General features: G+C 37.2%; 1 protein-coding gene across 1 annotated transcript in view; it reads right to left on the bottom strand.

Moving 5' to 3' along the window:
- Nucleotides 1-6,022: 6,022 nt before the first annotated feature.
- LOC121820785 (flavin-containing monooxygenase 5-like) overlaps nucleotides 6,023-21,596 on the bottom strand; it is a 36,169-nt gene continuing 20,595 nt past the window's right edge. Inside the window, exons 6-8 of the mRNA XM_060403523.1 lie at nucleotides 17,329-17,678; nucleotides 15,548-15,620; nucleotides 6,023-14,529 (exon numbers count right to left, since the gene is read on the bottom strand). Of these exons, the coding sequence (XP_060259506.1) occupies nucleotides 14,178-14,529; nucleotides 15,548-15,620; nucleotides 17,329-17,678 (775 nt within the window). The 3' untranslated portion in view covers nucleotides 6,023-14,177. The remainder of the gene's footprint in view (nucleotides 14,530-15,547; nucleotides 15,621-17,328; nucleotides 17,679-21,596) is intronic.

The raw sequence follows: 21,596 nt of genomic DNA, 5'->3' as shown, positions 1-21,596 counted from the left end.
TACACATCTAAGTGACTGAATGACAACAACAATAGATATCTACGAATAAGATACATTTATATTCTATTCTTTCCATTTTTGGGAAAACCCTGCTAACATAGATTGGGCTTTCAATAAATATTTTTGAAATGAGTGAATAGGAGTGAGAGAGGGGATGTGGGACAGCCCTACTTTTTTCAAGGAGCATATTTTCTGAAGTGTTGGGGCTGGATATTCCACAATAAGACATTATTTCATAATATTAATTACCTGAAGAACTCACAGATGTATACACTGTTCTTTCACAGATATTCGAAAAGTCATCAGTGGATTAAATCCTATGTAATAGACATGTGGGCTCTTTGTTTTGATAACTCAAAAATATTAAAGGAATTGATTTCTTCTAGGGCAGGATTGTCTTGCGTCTTGGCAAGTAAGCCCACTACAGCTCCAGCAGACAATCCTTTTAAGTGGAGCAGAGCCCTCCAAGACATTGAGTATGTGTTGTAAATAGGCGATTCCAGTTTAAAACTTTGTATCCAATATAAGAATAAACTAAAATAGAGAAACACTGCATGCACTTTGTTAAAAAAATATTATCCAAAGCATCTTGGTTTAATGAGTTGTTAAAATTCTATGTATGTTGTAAATGCATGCTATGCAAATTTCCTATAATTTTTCACATGTTTAACCAAAAGTCATTTCTGCATTGTCAAACACAGTGCCCAAAGTCTTGTATTGCTGGGCTCATTAAACCATTCTCAAAAAGAAGTAAATTAGAGATGAAGAACTGGTTTAGAAAGAAAGAATGCTTTTTAATCTTTGTCGAAAAATAGAATTGTGTGATTTAGGAAATTAAATAAGCCTCTATCTAAAGAAGATTATAGGGTAGTTTAACATGAAATGGAAGTGTTTGTTGTTCTATTTCAAGTGTGTATGTGTTGAATTGTGTGCTGGTCTACTTTGAGTTCTTTTCTTACTCTAACACTCAAGGATTTCCTATACTTTTAATGAAGGTTGATATTTTATACTTTATTAATATTGCAACCATTATTTTATTTCTGTTTGTTTTGCATAGCTTAATCTATCCTTTATTGTCTTAGCTATGAGTCAGTAAACTATTTTCATAACGAATCAAACAAATATTTTAGGTTTTGTTGGCCTTATGGTCTCTATGATAACTACTCAGCAAACGACTGCTAGAGATAATGTATAAACAGCTGGGCATGGCTGTGTTTCAGTAAAAGCTTACTTACAAAAATAAGCAGTGAGCTGGGCTGGATTTGGTCTGTGGGCCATTGTTTTCTGCCCTTTCTTCTAAACTTTGATGTCACTTGAATCCTCTAAAGTTAGACTGTATCTTATTCAATGAATCTGAGAGTTTAACTCACTTAAATTTACATATTTTCAAAAGTGATACCCTTGGACTTTATCTCTATCATTTTGTTTTATACCCCTTTTAAGGTATCCATATATTTTCCTTCCCCCCTTTTAAGGTATCCATATATTTTCCTTAGCTTTATGGACAGTTTTCTTTGCTTGTCTCTTCTCTGGCATTTAGAAAGTTGTGTATATTATTGTTTTTGTTGTTTGATTTTATTGCTTAAAGTTTTCATATGTATTCTCTAACATGTTTCTGTGTCCTAGTCATCAGAGCTGTTCAGAAATGTTCTAGTTCTTGGCTTTCCTGGGAAAAAGTTTTATTTAATTGTGATAGGATTGTATTTCTCTTATTTAAAGTTAGATGTGGCCACATGAAGTACATTGGACAATATGTGAATGGTGGTGATGCGTCACTTTCAGAATGTGCTGAAGAGTGAGTGAACAACTTACCATGTTTCCTTTTTCATGTCTCAACAATTTTGGATGTGTGAATAGAGATGCGTCTTCTATCTAGGTCCTTGATTGACTATGATATGTGGAGCCCTCCTGCCGACCTGCCACAAGTAGAAAGAAATACTTGTGATTCTGAACAATAAGGCTTAGGGCCACAGCAAAATTGACATTATCCTGAGTGATGGAAAACCTAATACCTTGAAGTGGCATGTTGCTGGTGTTCAGTTGCTAAATTGTGTTTGACTCATTGCAACCCAACAGACCATAGCCCATCAGGGTCCTCTGTCCATAGGTTTTTCCATGCAAGAATACTGGAGTGAGTTGCCATTTCCTTCTACAGAGGATCTTCCCAGACCAAAAATCAAACCCATGTCTCCTGCACTGGTAGGCAAAGTCTTTGCCACTGAGCCACCAGGGAAGTCTATACCAATAATCTAGAAAAGGGAATAAAGAGAATCCAAAATTTGGGGTCTTACAGGGTTGGAAGAGGCAACTGATTCTTAACTCAATAAATAAATAAATATAAAACTGAGAAGATCTTTGATTAAAACTCAGTCTTGGGATAAAAATCAAATTAAGGGTGCAGTCATCCCACCCACTATTATAGCCCTTGAATGGATTAAGGTGTCAAGGTCCAGCCAGAGAACTGGTTTTGAGTAAATCCGTTCAACTGAGCGGGGGAAAAAAAAATCTCAGGGTGTTTCTCTATTGATATGTGCAAGGATAAATTGCAGTTCACTCAGCACAGGGGTGGGAAAGAGAGAGAAGAAGAGAAACAGAGGAAATGGGAGTATGTATGAGTGTGGGTGGGGGCAGGGGAGGAAGCATAGCTGGGAGAAGGCAAAAATACAGCAGCATAGAAAATACATATAGAAAAGGCTGTGGTCATGGCTCCTGATACTTGGAGTTGAACTGGAACTGAATGCATAGGAAGGTAAGTTTTTGAGAGTTGTGCTGTCAGAAGAACCATCTGCCTAGACTAAAATAGACTGTAACCATTTGAGACTGAAAGTGATCCTTGAGCTCCCAAACATCAATGGATGTAGACAAAAGACAGGAAAAGCTGCTTAGTCAGGAAGGAGGGCAGAGTCCCTGAAGTCCATTTCAGGTGTGGTCATGGAGCATAACTAAGCAAACAGAGCTACTAGGACATGCAGCTAGGGGAACAGGACACCAAACTTCAGAGAGTGGAATCAGGATCAAACCAAAAACACTACCCACTCCCAGTGGTATCTAAGCATTACCAAAGTATCATCACAAGAATATGGCATATTTTCAGTACCCCTGAAGAGGCTGGGAGTTTAGCACAAGTTTAATCTCCTTTATCTCTATCCCAATGTGTCTTGACATAATTTTAAATTTGTAGATTCAGGTTTCCATTGTACTTTTTTAAAAATAAAATTTATTTATTTTAATCGGAGGTTAATTACTTCACAATAGTGTATTGGTTTTGCCATAGAGCAAATCAGAGTCATTGTGTAACTTTTTTCTCCCAGAAAATAACATTAACATTTGTGTTCAGTATTGAACTCAAAATTGAAATAATTACTAGACATTTCCATGTTTAGTTTGTTTCAGAGAATAAGTCCAGTCTTATGAGATCTCTTTTTATGAGCTCTTAATTTTCTTTAATTCTTCTAGCAATTTCTTCAAGAACAGTGAAGGAACAGGGCAACTGTATTATTTCAGACACAACGTGGAGTTCTTAAGACTCCCTGGATATTTAATCTTCACACAGAGCAGTGATTCAGTGTTAAGACTTAGGCCAGACAGCTTAACATATATTTTTCATTTGGAGGATGAAAGGATATTAAAGCTTTTGACCTCTGATGAATTTTGTTATAAAAAGTATTATCTGATGTAGTAATTATAATATACATGCAAATATTGCTTTCTTTTAAAATAGGTATCACCAAAGATCCATGATAAGTTTATAGCAAGAAAAAAATTTCAAAACTACTTTCCACTTGCACCGAATACTATCACCATCTAAATTCAATGAAACTCAGTCATTTAGGTATAAGTATTTATTGTGAACTTCTACTAATGTGAGCTCTGTGGTAGATGTTTGTGTATAGAAGCTGGTAGAGTCGGGTGATTGGTTCCCACTCATGAGTCTAAGCAGTACACAGAGGGAAGTTTGAATGATACATGCCTGCAATGAGGGGGAAAAACCTCAAATAAACAAGTCTGTATCTCAAGGAACAGACATAGAAGAACAAAGTCCAGTTAGCAAAAGGAAGAAATTAGCAAAGAACAAGACCAAAAATAAGTGAAATAAAGACAATAAAGACAATAGAAAAGATCAACAAAACCAAGTGCTTTGAAAAGATAAAATTGACAAACTTCTAGACAAAAAAAATGAGAATAAATCATAAATGAAAAAGGAGACATTACAACTGATACAAAGAATCACAAAAAACTACTAACAGTTACATGGAAACATTTTAGAAAACCTAGAAGAAATGTGTTTATTTCTAAAATCATGTAACCCTGGGTTTCTCTGATGGCTTAGATGGTAAAGAATCAGCCTGGATTACAGAAGACCCAGGTTCCATTCCTGGGTCGGGAAGATCCCCTAGAGAAGGGACTAGAAACCCACTGTAGTATTCTTGCCTGAAGAATTCCATGAACAGAGGAGCCTGTCAGGCTACAGTTATGGGGTCACAAAGAGTTGAACACAACTGAGTGACTAACACTTTCATATAATCTACCAAGATTAAATAATGATAAAATAGAAAATATGGACAGACTAATAACAAGAGACAGAATCAATAATAAAAATTCTCTCAAGAAAGAAAATCCAGACCAGATAACTTCACTGGTGAATTTTAACAAATATTTTAAAAAGTATTTATACTAACCATCCTCAAATTTTTCCAAAAAATTAAAGAAGATGGGACATTTTCAAACTCATTTTTACAAGACCAGCATTCACCTGATACCAAGCCAGACTATAAAAAGAGAAAATTACAGACCTGTAACCTTGATTAACACAAATGTAAAATTATTAAATAAAAGTCCAAAAAATTGAATTAAACCACACATTAAAAAGATCATACACCATGATAAACTTACATTTACCACTTGGGGGAAAAACAAGTGAAGAACTGATGTCTTTGAACTGTGGTGCTGGAGAAGACTCCTGAGAGTCCCCTGGACAGCAAGGAGATCAAACCAGCCAATCTTAAGGGAAATCAACCCTGAATACTAGTTGGAAGGACTGATGCTGAGGCTGAAACTCCAGTATTTTGGTCATCTATTGCAAACAGCTGACTCATTGGAAAAGTCCCTGATGCTGTGGAAGATTGAGGGCAGAAGGAGAATAGGGCATCAGAGAATGAGATGGTTGAATGGCATCACCAATGCAATGGACATGAACTTGGGCAGACTTCAAGTGACGGTGAGTGACAGGGAGTCCTGGTGTGCTGCAGTCCATAGGGTCACAGAGAGTCAGACATGACTGGGCAACTGAATGACACATGCAAATGAATCAAAGTGATACACTATTTAACAAAAGGCAGCGTAAAAATCATATGGTCATCTCATTACAGACAGAAAAAGCATTTGACAAAATCCAATAGCTTTTCATGATAAAAATTCTCAACCAACTGTGTTTAGAGGGAATATATCTCAACATAATTAGGTTCATATATTTTTCAGGAACAATATAAGAATACCTACTCTTACCATTTCTATTCAACATAGTACTATAGACAAGAAAAAAATTGAAGGCATCTAACTAAGAAAGGAAAAAATAAAAGCCTCTGTTTACTGATGGTATAATCATATATATATCACCCTAGAGATTCCACCAAAAACTGTTAAAGTTAATAAAAGAATTCAGTAAAATCATAGATTCAACATCAAAACACAAAATGTTTCATTTCTCCATACCAACAACAAAACATCTGAAAGAAATTAAGAAAACAAATCTTATTTAATTATTGGAATAATTAATACTATCAATATATCCATGATATGTAAAAGAATCTAAGTATTCAATACATTTATTATCAAAATTCAATGATATTTCTTAGAGAAATAGAAAAATAATCTTAAAATTTGCTTGAAACTACAAAACCTTGATAGCTAAAGCAATTTCACACTAGAAGAGCAAAACTGAAGACATTGTACTTCCTAATTTCAAAATACATTACAAAGCTATCATAATCACAATAGTACGGTACTAACATACAATGCACCAATGGATACAGAACATATAGCACAGAAATAAACTCAGGCATATAGAGTCAACCAGTATTTGACAAAGTTACCAAGAATACACAATGGGGAAAGGATAACATTTTCAATAAATGGTACTGGGAAAACTGGACATCCACATTAAAAAGGATGAAATTGGACTATTATCCTAAGCCATATGCAAAAATCAACTCAAGTGTGTTAAAGACTTAAAATGAAACCTGAAACCATTAATGCCTTAGAAAAAAACATAAGGGAAATAATTGACATCAGTATTAGCAATTATATTTTGCATACAACACATACACACACAAAAAACAGAGAATATAAGCAAAAATAAACCAATGGGGCTATATGAGACTAAATTTTTTCTATGTAGCTATTGATACAATCAACCAAATTAAGATGCAACCTATGGAATGTGAGAAAATGTTTGAAAACCAAATAATCAATTAGTGATTAATGTCCAAAATATATCTGGAATTAACACACTTCAACAGGAGACAGTCCCAAGATGGCAGAAGAATAAGATGGGGAGACCACTTTCTCCCCAACAAATTCATCAAAAGATCATTTGAATGTGGAGTAGCTTTCACAAAACAACTTCTTTCTGAAGGTTGGTGGAGGACACCAGACACCCAGAAAGGCAGCCCAATCTCTTCAAAAGGAGATAGTGCAAAATATAAAAAACAAAAATGACAAAAGATTTAGGGATGGAGACACATCCTGGGGAGGGAGTCAGGAAGGAGAAGTTTCCACACAAAAGGAAATCCTCTCACAGGCTTCAGTGGGGAGATCTGGAATCTCAGAGAGCAGAATAACCAGGAAAACAAAACAAACCAGAATACTTGCCAAACTGTGACTACCAGTGGAGAAGTGGCTCAGATGCTCATGTCTGCCAGTAGGGAGTGGGGACTGGGCAGAGATGTGTCGGTTCTTAGGGTAAGGATGGGCCTTGAATGCTCTGAGGACAATCTGAGGGAGCTAATGTGATATAGCAACCCAGACCATGGGGTCGCCAGAGAGGTAAAAATTATGAAAAACGACCTTTCCCCTGAAAGGCTTTAACACTGCATGGTGATCACTGGTACACTCACAGAACAAAGGATTGCACCCTGGTGAATATCAAAGGAGAGCAAGCAGACTGCCATTTAGGGCCCTCCCTCCCCAGAGACAGAGAGGCAGGTGTGCAACAGCCAGAGCTTGAAGGCAAGGGACTGCTGCAATCTCAGCCCTACAGACCGCATCTTCCACCAAACTGTGAGCAGGCTGCCAGTAGCTAACGTCTTTCTGGGATCCTGGATGGTTCACATAGGCCAGGAGTGTCACAGCCTGAGATCAGCCCCCAGAGGAGACACACAGCATACCTGGAACTGTGCCCTCACGCCTGGGAAACCGAGCGGCCAGGACCAGGGAGGTACATAAAGTGCACGGCCCACCCGGGACAGTGCATAAGCACCTGGTCGCCTGAGTGGCTTGGACCTGGGCCTGGGAAGGGCACAAAACTCACAGCCCATCTGGGTCTGTGCTCTTTCAGAACACCCAAGAACCTGAGCATCTTAGACCTGGGAAGTGCATGGAATACGGGAAGCACTTGAGACAGTGCCCTAGTGGAGCACCCTGGAGCCTGAGCAGTGTGAACCTGGGAAGTACATGCTGCCTTGGGCTGTGGCAAGCCCAGTGTGGTCCACCCACTGTGAGCAATCCCTACATATGCCAATGATATTTGTTTGCAGTGTCCCTCTTGTCTACATTGCAACTGAACAATTGAGCCTGAATAAGTGGTCAACTTAGCCCCCTCATGTCAGGGTGGAAATTAGACACTGAAGAGAATTGAAAACAGAGGATGCCAAAATAAACAAAGGTGGCAGAACTGCCCTGGAAGTGACAGGTGCAACAGATTAAAACCCTGCAGTTGATGCTGAGACTATGCATCTGAGGGAGCAAGCATAGACTTTGAGAACAAGTACATGCTGGAACAAGGGGCTATCTGACACTAAACTAGCCCCACACTGCCCACAACAGCTCCAGAGAAATTCCTAGATACATTTTTACTATTACCACTTAAAAATTTTTAGTTCTCCTTTAACTTCATTTTTATGGCCAACTATTGAAAGTGAAAGTGAAGTCGCCCAGTTGTGTCAGACTCTTTGCGACCCCGTGGACTGCAGCCCACCAGGCTCCTCCATCCATGGGATTCTCCAGGCAAGAACACTGGAGTGGGTTGCCATTTCCTTCTCCAGTGTTTGAAAGTGAACAGTGAAAGTGAAGTCGCTCAGTCATGTCCAACTCTTCTCGACCCCATGGACTGTAGCCCACCAGGCCCGATGGGATTTCCCAGGCAACAGTACTGGAGTGGGGTGCCATTGCCTTCTCCAAAGGTGCAGCCATCCCATCTATATTATAGCCTTTGTGTGGATAAGGTGTCAAGGCCCAGCCAGGGCACTGGTTCCTAGTAAATCCATTCAGTTGAGCAAAAAACTCAGGGTGTTGCTCTCCTAATGATATCTGTACAGCTAAGGAAACTGCAGTTCACTCAACTCAGGGGTTGGGGAGAGAAGGAGAGAAACAGAGGAGGCAGGAGTATGTATGTGTGTAGGCAAAGGAAGAAGCATAGCCAGGAAAAGGTAAAGAAATGCAGTAGTACAGAAATATATAAAGGGAAGGCTGTGATCATGGATGCTGACACTTGGAGATGACTGGAATTAAACATATAGGAAGCTGTTTTTGAGAGAGTTGTGCTGTCAGAGGAACCATTTGCCTAGACTAAAATAGACTATAACTATTTGAGACTGAAATTGATCCTTGGACTCCCAAACATCAGTGATTGTAGGCTATCAACAGGAAAAGCTGCTTAGTCAGAAAGGAGGGCAGAGTACCTAAAGCCCATTTCAGGTAGGACCACAGAGCATAGCTGAACAAGCAGAAGCTTCCAGAGCATGAAACTAGGGGCACAGAACACCAAACTTCCAGAAAGTGGAATTAAGACCAAATCAGAAACATTACCCACCCCAGGGGTATTTCAGAATTACCGAAGTGTGGTCAGAAGTAAATGGCATACACTCAGTATCCCTTATGAAGGGTGGGAGTTAAGCACAAGATTAGTCTTCTTTCATCTCCATCCCAACGTGTCTTGACATAATTTGAGATTTTCATATCCAGGTTTCCATTGTTATAAAAACCGGGGTTATTATTCAATTATTTTCCCAAAAGATAACACTGACATTTTTATTCAATTTTGTACTAAAAATTGAAAATAATTACTAGACACTTCTAAGTTTAGTTGGCTTCAGAGAATGAATTTAGTCTTATGAGTTCTCTATTTTGAAGCTCTTAATTTTCTTCCATTCTTTTAGTAATTTGTTTAAGAAAAGTGAGGGAACTGTGACTAGGCTGCTGTATTTTTGCAGGCACGACATGTAGCTCTTAAGGCTTCCTGAGTATTTTACCTCCACACCCAGTAGTGACTCAGTGTGCAGCCACAGGCAAGTTTAACATATCTGTTTCATTTCTGGATGATGAAAGGATATTAAATATTTCTGATCTCTGATGGAGTTTGTAGTATGCAAAGTTTTATCTGATGTTAAAAATTATCATTTACATAGAACTTTCTTTTTCTGAAATAGACACCATCAAAGATCAAGGATAAGTTTATAAAAGGAAAAAATTTCAAAACTACTTTCCATTTGCGCTGAATCCTTCCAGCATCTTTGGATTCAATGAACCTTTATCATTCAGGTCTAAATATTTATTGTATTGAGCTTCCACTGATATGAATTCTGTGGTAGATGTTTTGCGTGTAAAGTTGATAAAATTGGAGATCTGTTTCCACTCATGGGCGCAAGCAGTACACAGGAAAGTTTGAAGGATAAATGCCTATATTAAGGGGAAAAAAGTATCAAATAAATAACCAACTTTTGTACCTCGAGGAATAGAAGAACAAACAAAAGCCCAAAGTTAGCAGAAGGAAGGAATTAACAAACATCAGAGCAAAAATAAGTGAAATAGAAATAATAAAAACAATAGTAAAGATCACCAAAACTGAGTTTTTAAGAAGTTAAAATTGACAAACCTTTCTGTCTGAGAAAAAAGGAGAATAATCAAAATTTAAATCAGAAAATAAAGAGGAGACTTTGCAACTGATACTACAGCAATGCAAAGGATCATGAGAGACTACTAAGAAGCACATGCCAAGAAACCCATATAACCTACCAAGACTGAATCATGATAACACAAAAATATGAGCATACTAATAGCAAGCAAACAGACAGAATCAGTAATAAAAATCTCCCAATAAGGCAAATCCAGACCAGATGACCTTACTGCTAGACATGGACACTATAAGAAAAGAAAATTACAGATCAATAACCTGGAAGAACACAGAAATAAAATTCTTCAAACAGAATTAAACAGCACATTAAAAGGATAATACGTGAGTGAGTGAAAGTCGCTCAGTCGTGTGCAACTTCATGGACTATAAGTCCATGGAATTCTCCAGGCCAGAATACTGGAGTGGGTAAACTTTCCCTTCTCCAGAGGATCTTCCCAACCCAGGGATTGAACTCAGGCCTCCTGCATTGCAGGCAGACTTTTTTTTTTACCAGCTGAGCCACAAGGGAAGCCCAAACTGGAGTGGGTAACCTGTCCCTTTTTCAGCGGATCTTCCCAACCCAGGAATCAAACCAGGGTCTCCTGTATTGCAGGCAGATTCTTTACAAACTGAGCTATTGGGGAACATGATAAACTAATATTTACCCCCAATGGCAACCCACTCCAGTACTCTTGCCTGGAAAATCCCACGGATGGAGGAGCCTCCTAAGAGTCAGACATGACTGAGCGACTTCACTCTCACTTTTCACTTTCATGCATTGGAGAAGGAAATGGCAACCCACTCCAGTGTTCTTGACTGGACAATCTCAGGGACGGGGGAGCCTGGTGGGTTGCTGTCTATGGGGTCGCACAGAGTCGGACATGACTGAAGCGACTTAGCAGCAGCAGCAGCAGCATCCCTTGGGTGCAAGAGGATTCAATACACATAAATTAATCAAAGTGATACAATATATTAACAGAATGAGGGATAAAGATCATATGATCATCTCAAAACACACAAAAAAGCACTTGAAAAAATTTAATAGCTTTTCATGATAAAATTTGCCAATAACCTGAGTGTGGAGGGAATATATCTCACATAATCAAGTTCATATATATTCAGGAAAACGTAAGGATACCCACTTTTGCTTTTATCCTAATTGCCTAGAGAAATTAGGCAAAACAAAAAAGAAAGAAAGAAAAGGCATCCAAGTCAGAAAAGAAAAAGTAAAAGCCTGTTTTCCAGATGATATGATCCTGTATATAGAAAATCCTAAAGACTCCACCAAAAATTGGTAAACTAACAAATGAATTCAGTAAAGTAGACTAAAAATCAATATAAAAAATCAGTTTCATCTCCATAAATGAATAAAAAACTTCTGAGAAGAAATTAGGAAAACAAATCTAATTTACAATAATAATATCAAAAGAATAAAAGACTGAGGAATAAATTTAGCCATGGGAATGAAATATCTGTATAATAAGCCCACAACTTGATGAAAGAAATTGTAGAAGACACATAAATCGAAAGATGTCCTGTTTTCATGGATTGAAATAAGTAATATTGTCAAAATATCCGTGATACCTAAAGCAATCTACAAATTTTATGTAACACTTATTGAAATTCCAATGGCATCTTTTAGGGAACTAGAAAAACAATCCTAAAAATTTGTATGGAACCACAGAAGACCTAGAAAAGCTATAGCAATCTCAAGCTAGAAGAACGAAACAGGAGACATCATACTTCCTGATGTCAAAATATATTATAAAACTTTCATAATCAAAATAGTATGGTACTGGCATAAAAGCAAACACATATACCAATGGAACAGAAGATACAGCCCAGAAAAGCATATATGGTTTTTTGACAAAGATACTAATTTTTGACAAACATACCAAGAATACACAATGGGGAAAGAATAATCTTTTCAACAAATGGTACAGGGAAAACTGAATAAGCCTGTGCTGAAATTGGACAGTAATCCTATGCCATATGCAAAAATCAACTCAAGTGTGTTAAATACTTAAATGTGAGACCTGAAAGCATTAAAGTCCTAGAAGAAAACACAGGACTAAGTTCCTCAACACTGGTACTGGCAAATATATTTTTGTATATGATACAAAAAGTGCAGGCAATGAAAGCAAAAATGAACAAAAATATCAAACTAAAATTTCTCTATGCAGCAAATGACACAATCAACAAAATTAAGAGGCAACCTAATGCAATGGGAGAAAATATTTGCAAACCAAATTTTCAATTAGTGATGAATATCCAAAATATATCTGGAAGTCACATACCTCAATTTAAAAAATAATTTAAAAATGGGCAAAGGGCTTGATTTTTCCAAAGACGTAAATGGCCAACAGGTACATGAAAAGATGCTCAACCACCCTAATCACTAAGGGAAATGGAAATAAATAATGAGGTATCCCTGCACTCATGTTAAGATGCCAATTATAAAAAAGTCAAAAGATAAGTATTGGTGAAGATGTAGAGAAAATGGAGTCCTGTACACTGTAGGTGGAAATGTAAACTGGTACAGCCACTTAAGGAAACAGAATATTGATTCCTCAAAATAAATTAAAAATAGAACTACTGTATAGTCCAGCAATTACTCTTATGGGTATATATTCAAAGGAAATGAAAACAGGAGCTTGAAGAGATCCTATAGTCCTATGTTCAATACAGTGTTAATCACAAGGTATGGAAGTAACATAAGTGTCCATCAGAAGATTAAGGGGTGAAGAAAATGTGATACACACAACGGAATTTTATTCAGGCTCAAAAGAGAAGGATTTCCTGCCATTTGAGTATAATGGAAGTATCAAGGGAGCCCTAAGTGAAATAAGCCAAATGTAAAAAGACAAATACTGAATGATTTCACTTATATGTAAATTTTGCAAAGTTTAACTCTTAGAAACAGAGTGTACAAGAGTGGTTACTGAGGTCTGGTGGGGAAACGGAAGGACATTGGTCAAAGGGAACAGACATTCAGTTATAAGATTAATAAGTTCTGGAAACCTAATGTACGGTATAGTGATTATATACTGTTTTGTATACTTGATATTGCTAAGAGGACATAGCTTAAGTGTTCTCACTACATATATACACACACACACACAAAGGTAACTTGTGAAATAACTAATGAGGTAATTAATATGCTAATTAACTTGATTGTGGTAATCATTTCACTATGTGTTTGTATATCAACATATCACATTGTACACTTTAAAAATATACAATTTTTTTATTTTCAATCATGCCTCAATAAATCTAGGAGAAAAATTTTTTACAGAATATCAGCACTAACCTCAGATCTAGCCTGTAATGTGACTGATTAATACAGACACAAATATTTCATCTCTCTGCTTAATTGCAAAAGTTATAAATATTTGCTTATTTTCCACTTCTTCCTTTCATTCTCCTCAGTGTTTTATATAATTTTATAGTTTTACTGCTGAATTATTTCATGTGTTTTGATAGTATGAGTAGACAAAATTACGTATGTTTCCTGATTATTCCCTCTTTTTCTCTCCCTGGCACCCTCCATAACCTGAAACTATCATCAATAATCCCTCAAACAACTTGATACTTCAATATACATGATTCTGTAGAATGTGACCTAGTGGAAAGGATTGCTGGTAAAATATTTCTTCATTGTTAATTTTTCTAAGTCATTGAAGAGAAACTTTTTCCTAGCCTGTGTTTTGCATGAAAAACAAAGAATTCACCAATTCATACAAAAGGAGGCTAGGAGAGACTGGTAACTGAGAACATTTCTCATATTATAGAAATTAAATGTGCTTTTCTAGAGCAAGCTTTCATATAAACCATTTCATTTGAAATCTCCAATTTTCGAGTTGGCTTTAGCTAAAGTTGTTACTCTACCCTTTTGGACTTCTGAAGACTCCAATTTTGCCAAATGCTCATACATGAGTAATTTTGTAATTATTAGGCAATTCACTGCATTAATCTAGTCCAGAGTGAGGGATAAATACTTGCACATGCCCAGTCTCTTAATTAGTGTGTGTTACTGTTAACCTACAATATAGCAATGATCACAGGAGGATTATCCTTTAATGATGAAAGTGAGAACAAAGAGGAGAAGGGCTACACAGATACTTTTAAGCCAAAGTGGCACAGACCATGGAGCCTGGTCACATATGAGGGTGCGAGTCCTCAGGGGCTTAATGATCCATTCTGTCTGAGTCAGAATGGCTTCCCGGGCTCCAGCCCACTTCCCTGGCCCTTGTAGGCAGTACTGGTAGGGTGTGCACGGCCCAAGGAAAATTTCCAGAGCCAGCTTTGGATCCCACAGGAAAAGTGAGAACAGGTTGGGTTTCACTGCTATTTCAGAGGCAATTTCATCCATGTAATTCACATATTGAACTCTGCGTGCATTGCGGGGACTATTCAGGTACCTCAAACCAGAAGAGGAAACTATCAGAAACTCCATCTCTCCAAGCACAATTACATCTAAACATTGGCTGATGATTTCTCCAAAAAATGAGATATAAAATGTTTTCTTCTTTTCATTGACTTTGGCCTCAGTGCTTTTCAACAAAATATTCTTGCAGTGTTTTTTCCCCAACAAATCCTTCCAAGGATCTTGGATATTAATAAGTGGGTTTCAGAAGATTTTTGTCTTTTCTTAAATTTTCTTTGTCCATGAATTTAATTCTCAATTAGGATATAGTCTCGTTTGGTTAAGTCAGTGGTGATGACTACACTATGGAATATGCTACAAGAATTGTACATATATTTGTGATATTAATTTCATTTTAAATATTACTGAAATGCAAATCTTCACCCTCCTAAACCAAAGTTACTGGATAACAGATTATGATTCTTAAAATAAAAGCTTTTATTTCTCATTGAGAACATGCTGTGACCTCCACACTGTAGATTCTCAGTAGATATTTGCTAAATAGAAATAAATTATATCCCCAACACTAGTGGTTGAGAATAATTTTCCTTTAAGAAGGTTTGGTGCAATCCACAAGCTCCTAACCAAACATTAGCATTTTAATTGGATCCTGTAATGGTCTCCTATCTCATTTCTCACATTGGTTTTTCTTTTTAACACGTTAAAAGAGTGAAACAATCCTTCATTTCATCATATATTTTCAGACGCTTTACATCTCTAAGGCTACAGCATGACACAAATTTATAATTATATGTTATATAAAGTGTTCCATAAACTTTAAATAAAATTCTACAGTTTCCAGGTTGGACCATTCTCTACCCATTCCATTCAATAAGTCCTCCATATATGATACTTATGCATAATTAAGAGGAAATTAAAACGTTGATAATTTGAGATCTCCTCCAGGCAAATAGACAGATTCCATCATGAGAAAAATATAAAGAAAGCTTGAAATACAAACACCTCCACCTAAACACTTTCTACTGACTTTCATCAAGAAGCAAGTTTCTTACTCTTTTTCAGCTTTGGTTCTCTTCTTTCTTATGTCAGCCATCATGCCACTCACTGAAGGTAATTTGTTCAATCCTAGGAAAGAAATTTCAAATGTGAAAATGATTTTCCTATTGAAAAGGTGTGGTTTGAGGAAGAAATGTGTAATAGGAGGGTCTGTTTGGTGGAGAACATCATGAGATAGCATAAGAGTGGGAGCGATGGATTCAGGAGCTGCTCTGGGTTGCCCTACATTCACTGTTCTATCAGGTGCACATGCCTTACACATGCAAAAACATGGCTTTAATGACTTCACATCTTGACTGCTGCTGCTGCTAAGTCGCTTCAGTTGTGTCTGACTCTCTGCGACCCCATAGACGGCAGCCAACCAGGCTCCCCTGTCCCTGGGATTCTCCAGGCAAGAACACTGGAGTGGGTTGCCATTTCCTTCTCCAATGCATGAAAATGAAAAGTGAAAGTGAAGTCGCTCAGTCTTGTCCCACTCTTAGTGACCCTATGGACTGAAGCCTACCAGGCTCCTCCATCCATGGGAGTTTCCAGGCAAGAGTGCTGGAGTGGGGTGCCATTGCCTTCTCCACACAATTTGACTGGCAGATCTCACATCTCACAAAGAAGAATGAACTGAAGGAAGGCACAAAGTAGTGTGTGTGTAGTTCCATAACCAGCGTATTTTTTCTGATTCTCTTTTAAATAGTGAGCTATACTTGTTCATTTATGCTATCACTTAGCTTTTCAATAGCTACTAATGGTGAGTCAATGACTCCTGATTGTCTTCATTGGATAGAGATTTCTTCTTGATTTTTCATCTTAAATCATGGAAAACACTTTCCCATAATTATTCCTTCTTTTAATGAAAAATAGCCTACATTTCAAGAAGCAGAATCTAGTAGGAACATATGGGAAACATTTTAAAGAAGGAACAAAGAAATGAGCAGAACTATTGCAATGTGATTGACATAATTTCATTAAGGTTGATTTGACTCTGTCTTCAATCTATTCTAAACCTAAAAGTTATGATATAAAAAAGAATAATAATTAAAAAATTAGCACCATGGCTAATCTTGATTCATAAAATCAACATTCATTGAAGGCTTACAAAAGACAAATGCTTAATTGTTAATTCTCACCGCTCTGCACAATACATCTAATTATTTCATTTTTATAAGTGAGGGAATTGTGGAGGTCAAGTAATATGTCAAGACCATGCAGTCAGCATGTGGAGGAACTGGGTTTTAATCAGATCCTGCTAGATTACAAAGCTCTTGCTCTTTTAATTTTGCTGGGGCCCTATTCCAGTTACTCTATGACTCTGCCATAATTTTCATAACTCACAGTTCATAATTCTGTGACTCTACTTGTCCTTTTTATATTTTAAACTTGAGAGACAGGCAAAAAAAAAATGCTCCTTGTAGTTGTGGATCACTCCAGAGATATTCTAGAAAGATTGGAAAGTAGGATAATTGTTATTTCCCATGTTGAGGTCTTTTCTCCTGCCCTCATTTCCTATATTGTGTACCTTGCTGATGTGCTTTAAAGAATTATTTGCCAATAAGTTGTCATTTGATATATTTAGGTAGTAGTTTTTTAATCTTCATTTTCATATGGGAATCCTAAAGATTACATAGCCATCAAACATTGAAGCAAAAAATCTCAAGAGACAGAATTTCAAATACTATAAAGGTGAGCTTCAGATATGTTTGCAGCAGAAGACTTCTGCAGTGCCTCTGAAATCACATTATCTGGATGGTTATTTTTTGTAAATATGGAAAAGGTCATGACATACCCTTGAATACATGTACAGCCCATCGGCTCTGGAGTTCTGATGTGGGAATAGTGGCTCCTACTGGCTGGAGGATGCCAATGAAAGCTAGCGTTGGTTTTTCTAGCTCAGGAGGGAAAACAAATTTATACATGGAACGCTGGATATCCAGAACTGTTGAATTATTTTCCAAAAATGGGAAAGAATAAGTGTATCCTGTGGCAAAGATGACAACGTCCACATCCTCTTCTGTGCCATCCTCAAAGATGGCTGATGTTTCTGTGAACTTTGTAACATTTGGTTTCATCAGAACTCTTCCAGAAATTATGTAGTTGGGTAGATCATCACCGACAGTAGCTTGATGAGTCAGAAATCTGAAGAATGAAAATTTGTATGCAGGAAAACTAATGTAAGTCTTTTTGGAAAGTAGGTAAGCTAAGAAAATGCTTAAAATGATTTTTTTAGTCATGCTAAAAAATGAAAGACATACATTTTTATTTTATAAAAGATTTTTTCTCAGTATTTCTTCTGAATTATGTTCTGAATAAACCTTCTGTATTCATCAAGGTGCCAATAATGTTTATACAGTGCTTACTACATGCAGAGAGAAACTTTTGAAAGGTGATATAAGTTTATAGCAGTGATATATTGATACTTAATTTCCTTAAAACAATTTTTTGGGGAGGTGAGAGAGATTTTTTTTTTTTATAAAGCAACAGGTGGAGTGTTTAAAATGGAACAGAAAAATCAGATCATAGTCTGATTTCCATTATTTTGAGAACCTACGTGGCATTTTTGTAATATTTACTAACATTATTTAAATTTAACACTGTTAGTAAACTAATAGTTTAATACTGTTTAAAGCAGTTTAACACTCCTTCTACCTTTGACTCCCCACATTTTTTCCTCCAATCAGCAGCCTGAGTGATTCTTTTAAAATGTAAAATTATTCCCAAATATATTGCTATTTCATTAAAAATATACTCTAAAGTTATTTCCATGCCCAAGTCCTAAAATTCTCTATGTGATCAGGTGCCTGCCTACCTCTCTGAACTACTTCCTGCCACTTTCGCTCTCCACCTGTGCTCTAGCTACACCAGATTCTTCACTTCTCCTGGAATAAGTCATGCCACTGATGTCTTTGGACTTGGTATTTCTTCTGCCTGGTATATTATTCTCTCAGATATCTCTCAGGATCTACCCACTCAATTCCTTCAGATTCTGATTCAAATGTTCTTTTATCACATAAACATTCCATAGCCATTCCCCGGTGGCTCAGACGATAAAGTGTCTGCCCGCAATGCGGGAGACCCGGGTTCGATTCCTGGGTCGGCAATTCATTTTCATTTCAAGCATTCCATAACCAGCCCATCTAAAAACACTTTATCTCCCAAACCCTGATTGTTTCTTCATAGCATATATTATGCTGTGTCATTGTACAACATTTTGAAAACTCTAGGAAGCCCGGCAAGAGGTAGAATTGTGGCACTGTCATCATTCTTCCCCAGTATCCAAAGTGCTACTTGATTATAATACGAGCTAAAAAATATGCATTAAATTTATCTAGGCTGTGCATATAGGCAATATTATGTGTTTCTTCATTTAAACTTCACAACAGATAGGCAGATAGGATTGCATCTTGTCAATACATATAAAAAAGAAAGACAAAATGCATAACTGCTCCAGGGTCATATAGCAGGTAAGCATCAGATTTGCTAAAATTGTTTTACATTTTAAAGCTACATATATATACACACATATATATACTTTTTTTTGCACATGCATATTATATCTTTTTACTAATAAAAGACAAAATTGATTTGTCATCCATGATTTTAATATATTTTAACTGAAATATATTTATATTCTTAATAATTGGGTGAATATATATTTACCACATTGTTTCTTTTATCTTTCCTATAATTTTCAAGCAAGATTTTATTCTATTAATATCATAGTTGTATTAATCATATAGTATATATATTTGTCCCAAATCTAAATTTTACTCTCTGAAACATCGTGGATAGCTCTTATTAGTTTGTATCTGGTGAAATCCACATTCACCCTTTCTTCATACCAATATAGAGAGATTTCTATCATCTTTATGTGGCAGAACTTCAGTCAACCGTTATCAGTTTCATTCTCCTTCTCAAAAGATTTTTCTGGTTCTATTATGTATTTCTTGAGGTTCAGTGTCCAGAATATTGCACTCTACATTTCAAATGCAGACAAATCATGTTTTCATAGAAAGTTCAATAATCATTCCTTATTTATTTCCATCAAAGTTTCTAATGAATCTTAGCTTTCTTGAGTTTCAAGTTATGAGAGCTGATAAGTCCATTCTTTTAACTCACATGCTTGCTACCTATATAATAATGAACACACCTGCCACTCAAACCCTATTATTGTTTCTTAAGGCAGCTTGAGAAGAGGGGTATTTATGGATGCGTGCACACATGTACACGTACATGCAAAGGAGAATAACAGAAGTGTCTATACAAAATTTGCCAGTCTCCTTGTTCCTAATCCTGATAATCACATACTCTACCACTAAGACTCTGTTATACATCCTAAGGGCTGATGACGGCAAGTCTGCTCTCCACTTTGATTTTCAGAATATTCTATCCTAATGCTTGCCATGTATCTCTGTAGGGATACCTTAAGTATCTCAAATGCTGTTTTCTAAAGCTTAAATCATCACACAGCCTCCTCAGATCTTCCAAATTTCCTATCCTTCTTAATTCCTTACCTTAGTAGGATGATACACTCTCTACCCAATCATTCAAGCTAGAAATGGGATGTTGATGTGTAGTTGGGCTTTTATTTTCTCTTTTATGTTATTCTGACATCGTAAAAACATTGCTGTACAGGGAGACAAAAATCTTGCTGTCTCACTTGCCTAACCTGTTTTAAAGATAGCAAATGCCTCTGCTAAGAGCACTTCTTTTTTATGCAAACCATCCAATCGCAAATCTGTAGCTCCAACCAATTCTTAGCGCCGATCAACTACTTATCTAACTCTCACACTCCAGGGCAATATTTCCCTTGCCCTTAATTACCGCAGGGCTCAGTCAGTTCAGTTCACTCTCTCAGTCGTGTCCGACCCTTTGTGACCCCATGAATCGCAGCATGCCAGGCCTCCCTATCCATCACCAACTCCCGGAGTTCACTCAAACTCATGTCAATAGAGTCAGTGATGCTATCCAGCCATCTTATCCTCTGTTGTCCCCTTTTCCTCCTGCCCTCAATCCCTCCCAGCATCAGAGTCTTTTCCAATGAGTCAACTCTTCACATGAGGTGGCCAAAGTACTGGAGCTACAGCTTTAGCACCATGCCTTCCAGAGAACATCCAGGGCTGATCTCCTTTAGAATGGACTGGTTGGATCTCCTTGCAGTCCAAGGGACTCTCAAGAATCTTCTCCAACACCACAGTTCAAAACCATCAATTCTTTGGCGCTCAGCTTTCTTCACAGTCCAACTCTCACATCCATACATGACCAATGGAAAAACCATAGCCTTGACTAGATGGACCTTAGTCGGCAAAGTAATGTCTCTGCTTTTCAATATGCTATCTAGGTTGGTCATAACTTCCCTTCCAAGGAGTGAGCATCTTTTCATTTCATGGCTGCAGTCACCACCTGCAGTGATTTTGGAGCCCCCAAAAATAAAGTCTGACACTGTTTCCAGTTTCCCATCTATTTCCCATGAAGTGATAGTACCAGATGCCATGATCGTTGTTTTCTGAATGTTGAGCTTTAAGCCAACTTTTTCACTCTCCTCTTTCACTTTCATCAAGAGACTTTTTAGTTCCTCTTCACTTTTTGCCATAGGGGTGGTGTCATCTGCATATCTGAGGTTATTGATATTTCTCCCGGCAATCTCAAATCCAGCTTGTGCTTCTTCCAGCCCAACGTTTCTCATAATGTACTCTGCAAAGAAGTTAAATAAGCAGGGTGGCAATATACAGCCTTGATGCACTCCTTTTCCTATTTGGAACCAGTCTGTTGTTCCATGTCCAGTTCTAACTGTTGCTTCCTGACCTGTCTATAGGTTTCTCAAGAGGCAGGTCAGGTGGTCTGTATCCCCATCTCTTTCAGAATTTTCCACAGTTTATTGTGATCCACACAGTCAAAGGCTTTGGCACAGTCAATAAAGCAGAAGTAAATGTTTTTCTGGAACTCTCTTGCTTTTTCCAAGTTCCAGTGGATGTTGGCAATTTGATCTCAAGTTCCTCTGCCTTTTCTAAAACCAGCTTGAACATCTGGAAGTTCACTGTTCACGTATTGCTGAAG

The sequence above is a fragment of the Ovis aries genome, chromosome 1 (genome assembly GCF_016772045.2).
Source record: "Ovis aries strain OAR_USU_Benz2616 breed Rambouillet chromosome 1, ARS-UI_Ramb_v3.0, whole genome shotgun sequence".
In the NCBI taxonomy this organism is placed as follows: domain Eukaryota; kingdom Metazoa; phylum Chordata; class Mammalia; order Artiodactyla; family Bovidae; genus Ovis; species Ovis aries.
The sequence above is the reverse complement of the archived record's forward strand: the minus strand, read 5'-3'. Positions and strand labels throughout refer to the sequence as shown.